This window comes from Gigantopelta aegis, chromosome 3, assembly GCF_016097555.1.
Source record: "Gigantopelta aegis isolate Gae_Host chromosome 3, Gae_host_genome, whole genome shotgun sequence".
NCBI classification, from domain to species: Eukaryota; Metazoa; Mollusca; class Gastropoda; order Neomphalida; family Peltospiridae; genus Gigantopelta; species Gigantopelta aegis.
The window spans coordinates 59197809-59215798 of record NC_054701.1 but is presented as its reverse complement, the minus strand read 5'-3'; the positions used below and the strand labels follow the sequence as shown (position 1 = coordinate 59215798).

General features: G+C 41.9%; 1 protein-coding gene across 3 annotated transcripts in view; it reads right to left on the bottom strand.

The window, feature by feature from the left end:
• Positions 1-17990, bottom strand: part of LOC121368332 (P2X purinoceptor 4-like) — an 89569-nt gene that overhangs the window by 44568 nt on the left and 27011 nt on the right. For all 3 annotated transcript variants that reach the window (XM_041493018.1, XM_041493016.1, XM_041493017.1), the window contains exons 3-4: positions 17089-17157; positions 8905-8980 (exon numbers count right to left, since the gene is read on the bottom strand). In XM_041493018.1, coding sequence (XP_041348952.1) covers positions 8905-8980; positions 17089-17157 — 145 coding nt within the window. The remainder of the gene's footprint in view (positions 1-8904; positions 8981-17088; positions 17158-17990) is intronic.

Genomic DNA, 17990 nt, shown 5'->3' with positions numbered 1-17990 from the left:
CTGTGAGAACAGCTAAATCGGAACGACTTTAGTCTTATACTGTAAAACATGAAATTAATGCGGATATATAAAATAATGCGCCATCTCAACACGGCCAGAAATGCGTGTATTAATTAATGCAAAGACCGTAAGTCAACTTTATTTTCACTTCGCTTGCATAATGATCACGGTAACCAGTCTATGAGTTAACTCTGTTACAGCTATAGAGTAGGCTAAACGTTTTTTTATTTAGCTTGCATAACGATCGCGCAACCTGTCTATGAGTTAAAATCCCCCCCGAATTAGTCAAACTTTCGACCAAACTGGTATCAAGATCGTTCCTGTATCTAAATGGATATTAGATTCATAGGGGTCAAAACAAATTGGTATTATTGGATTGGAGGACAAATGAGAAGTCACCATGTTACAAGGAAATACAACAGCTGGCGATCTTTTACCACCGCAGGTCATTTACAAAGGCTTCACGGAAAAGTGCCACCCACGTTTCAACTTTCCCAAAGATTGGCATGTGACCCACACAGCCAATCACTTGAGTAACAAAGATAGCATGCTCGATTATGTTGACAAAGTACTGGTTCTGTACACAAAATGTGTGAAAAAACAACTCGGTCTTCCAGTGTGGCAAAAGTCAATTGCCATCTTTGATGTGTTTGCAGCTCACAGGTGTGACAGTTTTTTACAACTGTTATGCAAACGTGGTTTTGAGGTGCAGTTCATTCCAGCCGGGTGCACAGGAAGACTTTAGCCGATGGAACTTTTAGTCAACGGTGATTACAAAGATGCATCAAACCAACTGCAGTTCACAAACTGGTAAAATGGTGATCAAGTGGCAAGTAATTTGAAAAGCAACAAAGACTTGTGCTTTGACTTGAGGATTTGTGTCCTAAAACCAATTCATTCCCGCTGGATTGTGAATTGTTTTGACTCCATTAAGAAAGACACGGACTGTACATGGTTGGATAAAATCGGGTCTGTTTGACATGTTATAAGACAATAACTGAATGAAATACTTTTGTGTTACCGAGATATGCTCATTCGGTTGCAACAGGAACACTTTCTAACTGATACATGTGATTTCTGTTTAACTGAAGGTGTTTTCCTGTTGTGCTTGACATTTAAAATGAAATAAAACACACATTTGTTCACTGTTTTCAGGTTCTTTGTTTTATTAACTTTGCTTACATTACCAGTATTTTACAAACATAAATGCGTTGTAAAATTAATGTGTCAGATGTCTTCACGCATTTTTCGCATTAGTTTCTCTTGTGCATTAATTTCATGTTTTACAGTATACATTCGATTTTTGTATGGTCGACAAATCGCATGTGACAAGTCAGTGCGACTAATCGCATAATGAGAAAGACACTTAAGGGCACCATGTTGTTTGCTATGCAAGGAATTTCAGTAACTTGGAAACAGCAGGGTTCTAGTTTTACCATGGCAACGACAGTAAGTGCTATGGTTGCCCTTCTTACTTGCTGTTGTGCCCTCCAAAAATCAGATGTCGTCGATGGCAAAAAACATTTATGGTTCCCATCATGGTTTGCCACCATGCCATTCCCATACACAGATCTACATGTAGCCCTGGGTTGCTATTTCTGTTTGCCCAAAAATTTGCCAATGTTCAATTTCTTTTGCCAATCTAAATTATGTATTCACCCATCTAAATTATATATTCGCCAATCTAAATATGTATTCGCCAACTACATGTACATATTGGTGTTTCAGTCAAAAGATCTCATGCTTTATGATAATAATGTATATGCTAAAATCTACTTATTATTCAGTTTACGTATGATACATTCCATGTTGTACAAGTAAGAAATAGTAAAATGACCCTATGATAAAAATTACAAGTATTCGACTAACTAATAGGCCAGATCCCAAGGCACCATGATAAAATTCTTTTTTGTCTCTGAAACCTTGATGGAAAGTAAGTTGTCTTGATGACTCTCTGAATTGCCTTGGTGCCCTAATTTTGCTTAGTAACCAAAAGGAAACAATTGCTTAAAATTAAAATTCAATTTTTGAAATAGCAAAAAATAACTTAGCATATACCATATGTCTTATTTAAGTGGTTTGGAACCCTAATAATCATAATATCTAGAGGATATTTCATGTTTTTTGTCAAACATGATTTATATGTCATTTCGTGAAGTTTGCAATCATATTTCACGAATTGCGCTTGCGCAACAAGTGTGATATGATTGCAAACTTCACGAGATGAGATATAAATCATATTCGACAAAAAACTTAAAATTTTCTATTTATTATATAACTTTTGTCAATTTACCTTTATTTTTAAAATGACAGCAGCAAAATAGTTCCGGCTTTCTTACAGTGAACATAACATTTTCTACAGTGATGATAACACTTTTATTTCACTGATATTTTAAGATATTTCACTAAATGTTATACAATAATAAGGAACACAACCTCACTGGTATTACCAATAAATTAATAATGGATCATCTCAAATGAAATAATTCAGGTATACCGCTACATCTTTCTGTTAATGATAACAAAATGTATGTTCTTTATGTCTTGCCATCCGAGTTATCAATCTCATTAAAAACAACCTCAGCTAGTAATGTAATGGTATAATCTCGTGGGACATGTTACCAGGCGAGCTGACTGGTTATTTAACGTTTTGCATCGAGTTTTAGAAAACCCATTACATATGCTACCGACACTAGATTACAGCTGGTACCTAGCAACAACAGTGGGAAATGTCAAATTTACGGTATGGTAGTATGTTTGCTAAGCTTTCAATCTTTCATCGATTCAAAGTTCAAGGATAAAAAAACAGCTAAGCTTACTAAGATATAACTGATGTCACGGTCTAATAATTTGTACATATATACTCAACAACGAAAGTTTAGCTATAATTGTTAAAAGAAAAGACATAATATTTATAAATTAACCTATTTTTATTAATTAGTATTCACATCTGAAATGTTTACCATTTACAAACAACATAAACTCATCAACCTTTGCCTTAACACAACAGGAAGACCTGGTGGTTTTTAAAGTTTATTCAACCATGGCAAATTTAGACGTCATAAAAGATATTTGCTAAACTTTCGTTGTTGAGTATATATTTCATCTTTCTGGGTGTTTCATGAAGGCCATACCCAAAATAATATCTTGCTGTAATCTTGAAGACTCAAAACTTGTGATTCATGTACAGTTTTAACATGTAAATTATATTTAATTGTCAAAAAAAAAAAAAAAAAAAAAAAAAAAAAAAAAAAAAAAAGGGTTGAATTTATGAAAAGTATTTAACTTTCTTAACAAGCTAAACATAGGTGTTTAATCTTGGGCGTATGTAATATTTTTTCCATGTCTATGCTAGACTTAAATACATATAAAACAAGAATTCCAAGACAGGTGTCGTTAAACATTCATGCATTCATTCCAAGACAAATGGAATGAATAATCTACATGTGCCATACATTCTTTCAGTGAATAAAGAAAGAAAGAAAGAAATGTTTTATTTAACGATGCACTCAACACATTTTATTTACGGTTATATGGTGTCAGACATATGGTTAAGGACCACACAGAGTTTGAGAGGAAACCCGCTGTCGCCACTACATGAGCTACTCTTTCCGATTAGCAGCAAGGGATCTTTTATTTGCCCTTCCCACAGGCAGGATAGCACAAACCATGGCCTTTGTTGAACCAGTTATGGATCACTGGTCAGTGCAAGTGGTTTACACCTACCCATTGAGCCGGAGCACTCACTCAGGGTTTGGAGTCGGTATCTGGATTAAAAATCCCATGCCTCGACTGGGATCCGAACCCAGTACCTACCAGCCTGTAGACCGATGGCCTAACCATGACCCCACCGAGGCCGGTTCCTTCAGTGAATAAAGTACCGGTAACATCTGTCTAATCCAGCATCTCTCTATTCCAGATATCGGAAACAAAGACGCAGATTTTGTTGTAATTAACTCTTGTCTACATCGGCATAGGTTTGATTACTGCCCACACAGTGACTAATGACTAATGGCCACTGCATTTCATTTCATTTCATTTCAACTTATTTCCATGCTTAAATACAATTAAGGTTCAAGCACGCTGTCCTCGACACATACCTCAGCTATCTGGGCTGTCTGTTCAGGACAGTGGGTTAGTTGTTAGTGGGGGGGTTTTCTTTCTGGTTTTTTTTAGTGGTTAGTGAGAGAAAACAGGGTGTAGTGGTCTTATACCAACTCACTGAGTCGTTAAAACTCGCTCTGGCTGAGAGCCTGTACCAGGCTACGAACCCTGTACCAAGGAGTCGGCGAGGGGGGCGGCACTGACGGATCGGGTACAAACTCTATATCAGACTTTGGTTACAATGGCAAACATTAATGTGATAAAAAAAAAAGATAAAAAAAAGGGGGGGGGGGGGGGGAGCACGTGCCTCCCAGCCCACCCGGTTCCTATGGGCCTGCACCACCGAGGCTGGTATGGCCACTGTGACTGATCCTCTCTGATAGGTAAATGCTCTTGTAACTATTTAGACTGTTAGATCTGTCAGTGTTAGTCCGTATGCACATACGTAGGTGATATATCTTGTGATATATATGTCTTATAAATGTGTCAGAACTATACCATGCATAAATATAAGTGCTAAAACGTTTCACTTTTAATGATTTTATCACGGCTGGATGACCCAAAAAGCTGACAGTGCAGTGAATTATCATTAACAATAAAGTTGAGTTCATTGAAGAATTTAAATGTGTCGGGACATAAATTTGATAATACCTGGTACCGAGTTTGTTATTCTATTTATTACCCCAGCTATTTTTATTTTTTTTTAAAGCCTTTATTTTCGATATAGCCTATATCGACTACATGTTCATGTATACAAAAATGACGTATACTACTTTACTTTTCTGGGTATTGCTTTAACTTTGTATTTTATTTACTGTTCACAGATAATTTTCAAAACCCATATATATATTCTGTAAAAAACAAAACAAACTATAATGAATTGCATTAAACTACCATTCCTACAAGTTTAACACTGAAACCAGAAAGACGTAAACGCAAACTACGTGACGTCATTGTGTGCTTTGCCAAATCGTGATGACTTCCTATTTAGTACCGACAAGGTGATTGGTTTGTTGGCATCAAATCATCCATCAGTAGTGTACGTTAATCAAATGCATGATAATTTCTCAGTAGAAATTATGATTTCCCCCCCCCCCCCCCTCCGTTATGAGTGCCTGTTGGGGTAATAAATATATATAAGATAGGCAGACAGACAGACAGACAGTATCTGACATACTAAAAAGTAGTGACCACTATACAGGCAACTATATGAGGACAACATATCTGGTGAGAGGATTGAAAGAATAACAAATGCAAAGTTCCAAAACCATAACATATTGCTGCATCAATGGTTTCAACAGGCATGGGCCAAAACACTACCAATATCAGGACTGATTCCTAAAGCTGAGTTCAGCCAGACCTGAGCAGAAAAATGCGCTTCACTGTGAACCAAATGGTCACACCAGAAATCAATCAAATAGTTCGCAAACATTAGTGAAACGTTTGCTGGCTGAACTGGGCCCTGGTAACCCATGTACATGTTACCACAAAATACAGACACAGTAACCTATGGGTTATGACACACTTATTATATTTATATTATTTACTACAAAATTCCACAGCAGACACACTAATATTTTGTTATTCATTCATAGTACATTTCTCTTTGTACTTATACTTTAATATATCTTTGATAAAAACCACAATTAATCAACTGTTAGGGATTGTATAGGTTTTGTTTAAAGACAATTTTGTGGAGAACGAAGTCCTGTTCTAGACTGTCCTCACATGTGTTAACCTCCTGGTAACCTCAATATCCGTTCTCGACTTTCCTCACATGTGACAACCTCCCGGTAACCTCAACATCCGTTCTCGACTCTCCTCATGTGATAACCTCCCGGTAACCTCAACATCCATTTTCGACTCTCCTCACATGTGATAACCTCCCGGTAACCTTAACGTTCATTCTCGACTCTCCTCACATGTAATAACCTCTCTGTAACCTCAACATCCATTCTCGACTCTCCTCACATGTGATAACCTCCCGGTAACCTCAACATCCATTTTCGACTCTCCTCACATGTGATAACCTCCCGGTAACCTTAACGTTCATTCTCGACTCTCCTCACATGTAATAACCTCTCGGTAACCTCAACATCCATTCTTGACTTTCCTGACATGTTAACCTCAACATCTGTTCTCGACTTTCCTCACATGTGATAACCTCCTGGTAACCTCAACGCCACCTTATCCTGTGATGTAAATGTAGCAGAGTTTGTACAGTCTGATGATGCCATTCCAACCGAGAATCCTGATACCAGTTCATCAAATCCTACAAATCAGCAGAAAAGACTCAAACTAAAACCACCATGATCATCATCAGTTTTTTTTTTTTAGTCTTTTCTGTTGACAGCTCTGATGATAAAAAAGAAGACCAAGAGTCTGAACGATGCTACAGAGCTGTGCTGAAGATGATAAAATATCTGAAAAACTTTGCAACCATGACCAAGAGTCGACTTCTCCAACCCATCCTGAGTTTAGAAGCCCTGACAGAAGAGTATGCACTCGAGATAATGAATGAATGAATGAATGTTTAAAACTATATTCCCTGGAATATTTTTATTATTTAAGCATATAGAACAGAAAATCCAATTACGTTTGGTGCATATATGACGCCGCACTCCGCATTGGTTTCACTACGCTGGCTTATCCAGGTCGAAAACAAAGCCATGATTTTGAAAGTGGAACACTTTTGACGGGCTCGTACCGATCTCGGTTTTCATTGGCTTATCACAAGTATAGAATTCCCCAACAAGAGATCACGTGAGATTTCGCAATTTTTGAACAAATTTAACTGTCTTGATTGAGGGGTCGTCTCATATCTCCAAAACATATTTATATCCATAGAGGTATGGTACAACGTCTTTCCAGGGGTCGGTGAGTGGGGGATTTGCCTTGAAATTTTGACAGTGACCAGCTGTTGGCATACGCGTTACATGTAAGGGGGTGTTACTAATTATGTAACACTCTAGGGGTAGAGGAAGAGGGTACTGTGTTCGATTTACGTAACATTTTTCAAGACTATATGCTATTTTTATTCATTACTTAGACCTAAAAAGTTGTTGTTTTGGAAATGCGCGGTCAGTCTAGGATCGATCCCCATCGGCGGGTATACAAAAAGACCATGGTATGTGATATCCTGTCTGTGGGATGGTACATATAAACAATCCCTTGCTAAAAAAAAATGTAGCGGGTTTCCATGGCGCGTGTGCAGGGATTTCAGCGGGGTTGGGGTCATAGACTGTGTTAAGCGAAGTTTATATGGGGCCATGCTCCCCCAAAAAATACATTTCAAATTTTTTTAAGCTTGGGCAAGTAAGGGTGTCGACCTCCAATACCCTCCTCTGCACATGCACCCGATTCCTCTAAGATTATATGTCAAAATTACCAAATGTTAGACATCCAACAGCAGATGGAAGGAAGGATAGGATATGTTTTATTTAACGACGCACTCAACACATTTTATTTACGGTTGTATGGGGTCGGATGATTATTAAATCAATATGCTTTATCTTTGATATCATTAAATAACACACACACACCCCAACTTTACCCTTTCCAAACGAAATAATATTTATTTGAATTTGTCGATTTGAACTCGTAAAATTAAGGAGTGAAAACGTTCATTGTCTACTTTAGTATATTTTATTTTAAAAATATATACATGATTAATGTGTTACTAGTATACAAACTAAACTTTGAAAGTTCTACTGACACTTTATAAAATATCAATTCTGAAATAGGAAGGTACGACTGTCAATAATACGTTGTCAAGATCAAACCGGTTTTAACTAAAGACTCTAGTACCGTATCCTTAACCGAACGTTCTTCATACAGCGCAAGATTTCTCTTTTAATTTTTTGAGACGAACCCTACAATTTGAAATCGACAAACGCACGTGTTAACTGAAACTGACAACAGGCTGTCGTTTGTGCTTTGCCGAGCTATGGCGACACAGGCGACGAATCAAGCGTATACGTTTGACGATATCCGTTCATAGCGAACACACACGACTTTTTTAAAAGTGCATTTGAGCTTGTATTTCACATTTGTACATGATGATATAATATGGTAACCAGAGAATGTACTTTAACAACACCCCTGCATGAAAAAAAAAATCACTCAAGTGTTCAAGCATATTTTCCTGGGCACACACATCAGCCATATCAGCTGTCTGTCCAATGGTTATATGTTAAAGGTTAGACTGACAATTTAACCTAAATGCTTAATTATTATAAATATATATTATATAACAGTTTTTAACAATTGGGTTACTAAATAAAATTCTACAACTTGCAATTTAAAAGTATGTGTAAATTTCAAGGAAAAATATATGTATTGATGGAATATGGTACAATAGACGTGTGGAACTAATGCCCACGAGAGACAAGGACTGGGATGTGGAATTAGCTAGCAAAAGAAGATTAAAGATAGATGTTCAAATGAAAAGAAAGACCATTTCTCGCTCCAGCCAGTGCACCACGACTGGTACATCAAAGCCCGTGGTACAGGTATGTGCTATCCTGTCTATGGGATGGTGCATATAAAAGATCCCTTGCTGCTAATTGAAAAGAGTAGCCCATGAAGTGGCGACAGTGGGTTTCCTCCCTCAATATCTGCGTGGTCCTTAACCATGTGTCCGACGCCACAAAACTGTAAATAAAATGTGTTGAGTGCGTCGTTAAATAAACCATTTCCTTCCTTCCTCAAAAAGATGAAGGAAAAGTGCACAGAGATAAATAAAAAGAAAGCATCACCCATTTTACAGAGACTACTAATAAGCAGACAAAGTGTGCTCACCGCTTCCACCTGGTAACGCAATGCCCGCATGGCATTGACTGTCCGATGTGCAGATGGCCCCTTTTACTCCAAGTTCCTGAAATAAATGCACATTTTACTCGGGTTACCTTTAACATTAGGGTGAGGTGTTTATGGAATACTCTTCAATAGGGGCGGAAGCCTCCTAAGAATTTGACATAATTAATCTACGTTATGATGTGTGCGTTATACCGTATTGCATGTCATGACGTTGTTAGATTATCGAATCACAAACAATAAAACCATAAACAAGCAAAATGGCAGACGGCAGAAAACTGCATGTATTTTGCCCTATGTGATCTTAGCAAAGTCGATATTGGTGACATCGTTACAGTCTGATATATAGAATCTGTGTCACTGTAACGTTTTTTTTTCACAATTTGTCTGGACAAAACTTGGTGGAAATATAACAGTAATTAAATGTAGGAGAGTAATTTATCGTTTGGTTTGGACTTTAATTTGACTTTTAAGGAAGCTGAGACAACTATACATATGAAGAGTTCAGGCGCAAAACGCGATATAAACCATTTTCTTTCTAGTTTTTAGTTAAAGCCATTATTGTATGTCAGGAAGGGCTAATCGTAGGCCCGCTGATTTGCTGCAAAATGTGATTGATCCTTATGAAATTGTATTGGGTAAATCCTGGGGTTTTTTTATATCAAAACGCGATATACGCCAATTAAAAAACCCGTTTTCACTGAAAATTAAAAATGGATATTTGCGCCTGAACTCTTCATATATACAGGGCTCACGCGACCGGGCGAAGTGAGCCCAAACTTCGCTCTGACCAGCCTAACACTTCGCCGTGCTAGTCATCGTAAGGCGAAATCTGTGTCACCTTTTTAAAAATAGCCATCACTTGCAATGTACAGAATCACGGGTGAATGGTGAAAAACTTGAGAAACACCTATTCATAGATAATGGAGAAAACTTGAGTGTTTTCTCTTTTATAGATACATTACCTGTCCTCAAACAAGTGCACCTCCCCCCCACGCAAGTGGTCTGGTCCGAACATCCCAACAGACAATGGGATGGCCTAAATTCTTCTACTGCATACTGCTCTCTAGTTCCGGTCACATGACTGTAACTTCCTTCTTTTTCCCTGAGCGCATCACACGGAGAACAGGAAGCGGGGAGGCCCGGGCGGGATGAATCTTGAGGACAGGTAATGTATCTATAAAAGAGAAAACACTCAAGTTTTCTCCATTTCTATAGACATTACCTGTCCTCAAACAAGTGCAGCATTCAACAGATGGTGGTGGGTGCCGAGATCCGTAGATGCTTGTGATAACTCCCCAACCGGAAAGAGGCTGACTAGTGGAAGAATAAGGCCAACCCTGGTAAGCCCTCCTCCTAGGGATGCCCGTCACAGACCAAAGCAGGTGATGTTAGTAACAACAACCAGAATGGTGGCATCCATCAGCAGTGGCAGGTACGGCTCCTAGAACACATGGACCAGGAGGCGGAAGCCACATCTCATGCTGGTTCTGACAGGGTGGAAAGACGTAGCCACCAGGGATGCAGGTGTTAGGTAACCCTCACGTATTGAAGTGTTATAGTTTTTCAATAACAAGCGACAACCTAATGAGGTGCATCCGTCAGAACATTGAACAGAACAAGCCCCCCGAGTGTTTTCTGTCTAGTAAACCAAAGAACTGTTAGTTCAATAACGACAACAAATAACCACATGCAGTGCAGGGTAAAGGTTATCGAGACAAAAGTTCCGGCACCAGTGCGTGAACTGTGCAAAAGAACAAAAGTCTAAGCAATCCTCACCTGTTGATTCAGTGGACATCTCAGTATATAGCCCAGAATCAGACAGACATCAACGGCGACGAGGACGGCTTGTATTCAACAGAGTCTGTGCAGCAACAACCGGACCCAGATGATGGAACCCCTCAACGTCTTCTGTGGAAACATCCCTCAGATAATAGTTGGCGAAGATGGAGTCCGTAGCCCAGAAACAGCCAGTGATGATGCGCTGAATGGATGTGTTGCAGTGCAGGGACATCGTGGCAGCCAAGGCATGAAGTTCATGCGGATTGGAAGCAGACGGAGCAGGTAAACCCTCCTTCTGATAGGCGGTCAGGATAGACGACCGGATCCAAGTAGCCACCGTGTTCTTGGTAATATCCCTCAACCGACTCTGGTTACAGGAGAGGAAAAGTCTTTTGCGATGTTGTCGAAAAGATCTGGTCCTCTCGATGTACTGGTGCAGGGCAGGTGCAGGGCACAACGCCAAGTCCTCAACGTCCGCCGGACCAACGATAGAGGAGAGGGCCTGCACAACATACGAGCGAGGCGCTTGGTCTGGTAACTGATTCTTTGCAATAAAGTTCATGAGTAACCCCAAGTTGACTGTACGCCGATCTCGGTGAAAACGTACCAAGTCTACATCAAGAGCATGAAGTTCTGAGACACGGGCAGCCGTGGCGAAACCGAGTAAAAACACCGTCTTCCGTGTCAAATCTTGCAGGGAAGAGGACTCGATCGGCTCATACGGTGCGGTCGATAACGCTCGTAACACCAGATTCAGGTCCCATCTTGGTGGCCGAAACCGGTGTACTTGATCTTCAAGGCGAAACCCTTTGATCATCTTATGGATCTCAGGAATACCCGATAACTTCGTTCCAGTAGTGACATCACGAACAGTAGCGATGACCGAAACATACCCAGCGATGGTAGACCCCTTCAATCGTAAAGTGGTCCGCAGATACAGCAAAAAATCAGCAAGACGAGGTATCTGGATCGTCTGAGGTTTGAGTTTTTGCCGGACACACCATCGGTGAAAGCAAAGCCATCTGACGTTGTAAGCCGCAGTAGTAGTTGATCTGTGCACTTTCAAAATGGCCGTCGTAGACTGTGAAGAAAAACCTTTCTTCCTCAAACTCTTGGAGATAAAGTCCACGCGTGCAGTTGGAACAACTGCAGACGTGGATGGTATAGTCTTGACGTGGGATGCAGCAACAGATGATCCCAGTCTGGCAGCGGTAAAGGATGTGGATCGGCAAGACGTATTAGATCTGGATACCACATCCTGGATGGCCACATCGAAGCAATGAGCAACAGGCAACAATGGTACAGCTGAAACCTCTGCAGCACCCTTGGAAGGAGGATTGGTGGAGGAAAAGCGTACGCGTCCATCTGTTCCCAGCTGATGGCCAATGCGTCGAGATCCAGAGCTTCGGGATCCGGCACCGGAGACACGTAAACCCTCAGCTGATGGTTGAATCGTGTGGCGAAAAGATCGATGTTTGGTGTCCAAAGTCTGTCGCACACCCATCGAAATGCTTCCGGATGGAGCATCCACTCCGTCGGCTGTGGAGACGACGGCCGGGACAATGTGTCGGCTAGTACATTGGAAACCCCTGGAATATGACGAGCCCGAAGTTGCAATGGAATTTCGTCGACCAGCTTGTAGAGACAATAAGTCAACTGCAGCAGACTGCTGGAGTGAGTTCCGCCCTGACGATTGATGTAAGCCGCCGCGGTAGTACTGTCTGTGGCCACCATGAGAGAGGCTTCCGTCAACATCTGTCGCCAATGAAGGATAGCGTAGTAGACTGCCAACAACTCCAACAGGTTGATGTGGAGTCCGAGTTCGTCGGGAGACCACAGCCCTGAAGTAGTCTGGTTGCTTAGATGGGCTCCCCAACCTTCCAGTGATGCGTCGACGAACAGGTGATGAGTGGCTATGAAGGCCAGCATAGAGACACCTTCTAAGACGTTCGATCGGAGCTGCCACCACTGCAGGCTGGAGCGTAGATCGTCCGGGAGTAAGATGATCAAGTCCGGATTGTTGAAACGAACAAACGGGTTGAGAAACATCTGCAAGCGCCGCAACTGGAGACGACCTCTGAGTGTCAAATCCTGGGCGGAAGTGAGGAGACCCAGGAGACTCTGCCAACCGCGGAAGGTCATTGGAGCGGTGAGGGCTATGGCAATCATGGTCTGGATCTTCTCCCAACGGTCTAAAGGAACTTGAACGAGGCCCAGGTCGGGTCGAAGCCAAGCGCCTATGAACTGTAGAGACTGCGTGGGAGCCAGTCGAGATTTCTCGATGTTGATAATCCAACCCAGCTGCTTGAGAAAGTCCATGATGAAGACAACATGTGCAGTCAGCTCTGTCTTGCTGTGACATCTCATCAGGCAATCGTCGAGGTATGGGTAAAAGGATATACCTCTGCGATGCAGGAAGCGTGACATCGGAGTCGTGATTCTGGTGAACAGCCATGGTGCTATGGATATCCCAAAGGGCAGGACTGTCCATTCGTAATGCCGACCCTGTAGCACAAACCGCAGGTAGTGATGGAAATCGGCATGCATCGGAACGTGCAGGTAGGCGTCCTTGAGATCTAGCGAGGCAAGCCAATCCCCCGGTCTGATCACGGCTATGACATCTCGCAACGTTAACATCTTGAAAGTCGGAGGAGGAGACAGGTAGTGGTCGTTGAAGACCGCCAAGTTGTGAATCATTCGCAGCTCCGGAGAATCTTTCTTTGGTACGAGAAAGATGTCCGAGTAAAAGCCGGGTGTTAAGTGTGCTTCCGAAATGCTGCGAACGGCTCCCTTCTCCACCAGCTTGTTGACGGACTCCTGTAGAACCTTGACTTGCGCGACGGAATGCCGCGGTTCTCGAGGTGAAGTGGTCAATGGAGGGATGGCAGACAATTGCAGACGATACCCTGTCTTCAAGATCGACGTGACAAACGGATCTTGGCAAAGTGTCTGCCGGTTTCGCCAATAACGGCGAAGTCGACTTCCGACCATGGATCTTCCGACCGGTGTGGTACACACCGGAAGCGTCAAAACCGAATCGTTGTTCTGGTTCAAAATCAGGGGCGGGCGTAGGTTGAAGCAATCTGAGCAGTCCATGATCTGTTGGCTGGCGCCATTCGACCAGGCTTCCCCTGGGTCCGAGCTGGCGGACCGGATGATCGTCTGACCGGAAACTGTCGAGAAGGTTGACCTCGAAAGGAACCTTTCCAGCGCTTAGATGTTGGTTGTGGTGTGAATGTAGACTTCTGCTTCGTGGATGCCAACGTCGAAATAAGTTGCAACGCTTTAACAGTTGCTGTCGACTGTTGGTCCTTATCATTGCCCTTCACCACCTCAGAAACTTTGCCTGCAAACAGCTTCGTTGCGGACCACGGTTGAGCTAACAGCTCCTTCTTATGCTGGAAATCCAAAGTGGATTTTTTCAGATAAGCCTGGCGACGGTATTACATCAACATCGAAGACATCGAAGTCACCGAAGACGTCAGGAAAGCTAGCATCTGCGCCGATTGCTGAAACAGTGCGTAGCACGTGCATCTTTTGCCTGGGTGGCCATCGCAGCAAGGAAAACGTCCAAGTAAGATAACACAAACAAGCAACGTCTCTGGGCAGTATCCATGGCTTGTACTTGTTTGTCCGTCAAATCCACGGTTGACGACTTCCCAAGACGGTGAACATCTTCATCCAAAGACGGAGCTCCATCTGTAAAGGGCATGTCAAACACCGGATACATACGGTGACCCCAAGACGGGAAGGCAACGAAAGACGCTGTGTCTTTAAAAGTGCGGTCTAAATCTGTCGCCACCTCGGATACGAGTGTACCGGCTGCCAAGGAACAGATCACCACATCTTCCGGAGGGACATCAGTCGCTATCATCGGTGTCGGTCCCTTCTTGGACGGCGTTGGTGGATGTGGCAAGGACGGCAACATGTCATAGACGGCCGCCAAGCAATCCCTCATATTCATATGGTCAGGAGATTCAGGCTCATCAATGATGGAAACCGCTGTAGGCGCTGCATCTCCAAAGTCTCGAACACAGGCTAATCGATCCGCCGAAGCAGAAGTCACTGGTGAACCGGACCGTGGACGGTCCCATCGAGAACCCTCTGAAGCCTCAATAGAAGGTCTGCGCTGCTGATCCACGGAACCCGTAGGGAGCCGTGCAGGTCGTGGCGAACGGCTACGGGCCCGGCTCCGGTCCCGGCTCCGCTGCACCGAAGATGACTTCCCCGCTGAAGATCGGTGATCCTTGGAGGCCGTGGAACGTCTAACTGATTGAGTCGGCTTGTCAGAGGGCTGCATAGGAACCGCAGGCCTGTCATCTGAAGTCTTGCGTCCTGGAGCCGCACCCCCCGAAGAGGGGACTTGAACCGGACCTGACCCCAAACCCGCCGGTTCTGGTAAGGCCGCCATCGACGCCATGGTCTCTTTCAGCATAGTGGGTAGCATCGAACGTAATACATCTGCTACGGAATCCGCAATTGACGGCGAAGATTCCACTTTCTTGACTCTCGCTGACACCACCTTCAAGTAAGCTGCGAAGTCGACAGTAGACAGGCCCGAACACAGGTCGCATCTCGAAGAGAGGCTACAAGGAACACGGCAACCCGGACATAGATCATGAGGGTCGCCGCCTGCAGTGAACTTTTTACAGCGTAAACACGCTCGTACCTGTCTCTGAACATTAACATCCGACATGATAATAAGTTTTCAATCTGTGAAAGAGAAAGAAAAAGAATCCATGACACAAACACAAAGCCGGTCAACAAAGACGCCATTTTGCAATGGCGTCCGACACGACAACCGGCAATATAACAACATTTCATGTAATTAAACGCTTGGAAAGTCAAGCGAATACGCGAAAAGACACATACGAAAGCTAACGAAAGCTAACGAAATTAAGGTGAAAAACATTTCACCCAACACGAATACAAAACCAAAGGTCTTATAAAAAAAGTTGACTCCAAACAGAGCCAAGCAAAAAGACGTCCAGACCCTTTAGCGAAGAGAAAAAGAAGGAAGTTACAGTCATGTGACCGGAACTAGAGAGCAGTATGCAGTAGAAGAATTTAGGCCATCCCATTGGCTGTTGGGATGTTCGGACCAGACCACTTGCGTGGGGGGGAGGTGCACTTGTTTGAGGACAGGTAATGTCTATAGAAATAATTAAGTGTGAAGTGTGAGAGTTTGAAGACACACTGGCGCCACAAAATCATGTGACAGGCTCATAGATAGATGGTCTAGATCAGACAACACCCGTGTCTGGCACTAATAGTTGGAGTAATTATTTAGTTTTACGTAGACTTTGTCATAATGAATAAATTTAACATACAAAATAAATGTTAAAATTATAAAATAACGGTGACCTGTCCTATACACCCAACGGCCACTTAAACTGGATCCCCAAGTCGCTAAAGTATCCGTGTTAAGCGGCCACTGTAAATTCTTTAAACACTTTTTTTATTGTAAACAACAGGGACAAGATGCAGCAGACAAGCAATGTTCACACCTTCACGAATACTAGTACCCATTCAGTTTTACAACTCCACAGTGTATTAATTAAGAAACGGTGACGGTGGAACGCATTTAATTGCATCTGGGTAATCGAAGTTTGACCGTGGTAGATTAATCTACTAGGACAATACTCTGCATGGAGTAGGTAATAAATAAAACGAGAAGACAAACTTGTAAGAGAATGACTTCTAAACGGTTAAATTAGTGCTTTACAATTACATTTCATTATTTCTAAAGAAGACGACATGTGGAAAGGTGATTTAAAAAAACAACTATAGAGCACATAGCCATCAATTAGCAGTACAGACGGTAAACAAAAAATAAATAAATAAAAAATAAAATACAGATTGTAAAAGTTGCACCTGTATTAAGATAACCTTTTTTAAAATTAAAAATTCAAGTCTCCCTGTTGTTAAAAACTTCTCCCTCTCTAAAGTTTGAGAGAGAAATGACTTCACTCTATGATTTTGACCTCGCGTGAGACCTGTATATAATGAGTAGCTAGAGTTAAGAGATCAATGGTTCTCAAGAAAGTTGAAGGAAGACAGAACAGAAGATAAGAGTAAATCTTGGAACAGACAAACAAAACTGAACATTTATGCTAGGCTCAGACTACCAACTGTCAGGATGGAGTTGGCCAACTCGCTGATCTCTCGACTTCTACAACTGTCCAGTTGCTAGTCTGAGGGCTCTTACAACTTGATTCTCGTCATATAGAAACTCCTACAACCAAGTAGTTGTTAATCTGAGTGCAACCATCGTAAGTCAGGAGTTGGGAAAAGGACCCATGCAGTCACAGTCTTGGCCAACTTCGTCATGACAATTGATAGTCTGACACTAGCATTATTTGGAATTCTTAAAGTGTAGTAACTCACCTCGTCACATATGTCCTGAGTCTGTGGTGTGATTATCATATTGGTCATCACAAAAAAGGCATTGTTCTCCTGAAACAAACACAACCTTAATTAACACTGCACTAATCTGAAATACCTCTCTTAAAGCGACAGACCCTAGTTTTTAAACACTACAACACATTTTCCCCTATTAAAGCCGTTTTTTTTATCATTTAAATTAGAAATACTTGCATTTTATTATTTAAAATATTAATTTTTGTACACCTGAAGTGGTTCCGGTCATCCAAAATTCATTCTTCATGGTTCTAAAAATGCACAAGCTCTAGTTATTTTACACGGTATTTCCCTGTTTAAACATCACAGGCATTAGCTTCTCTCTGTTATAACTTTATCCAAATGTGGTTTGTAGATTAAGTAAACTATGTGTCTATTTTCATAGGCTCAAACTAGGGTCTGTCCCTTTAAGTAAACTATGTGTCTATTTTCATAGGCTCAGACTAGGGTCTGTCCCTTTAAGTAAACTATGTGTCTATTTTCATAGGCTCAGACAAGGGTCTGTCCCTTTAAGTAAACTATGTGTCTATTTTCATAGGCTCAAACTAGGGTCTGTCCCTTTAAGTAAACTATGTGTCTATTTTCATAGGCTCAAACTAGGGTCTGTCCCTTTAAGTAAACTATGTGTCTATTTTCATTGGCTGAAACTAGGGTCTGTCCCTTTAAGTAAACTATGTGTCTATTTTCATTGGCTGAAACTAGGGTCTGTCCCTTTAAGTAAACTATGTGTCTATTTTCATAGGCTCAGACTAGGGTCTGTCCCTTTAAGTAAACTACTAGGGTCTGTCCCTTTAAGTAAACTATGTGTCTATTTTCATTGGCTGAAACTAGGGTCTGTCCCTTTAAGTAAACTATGTGTCTATTTTCAT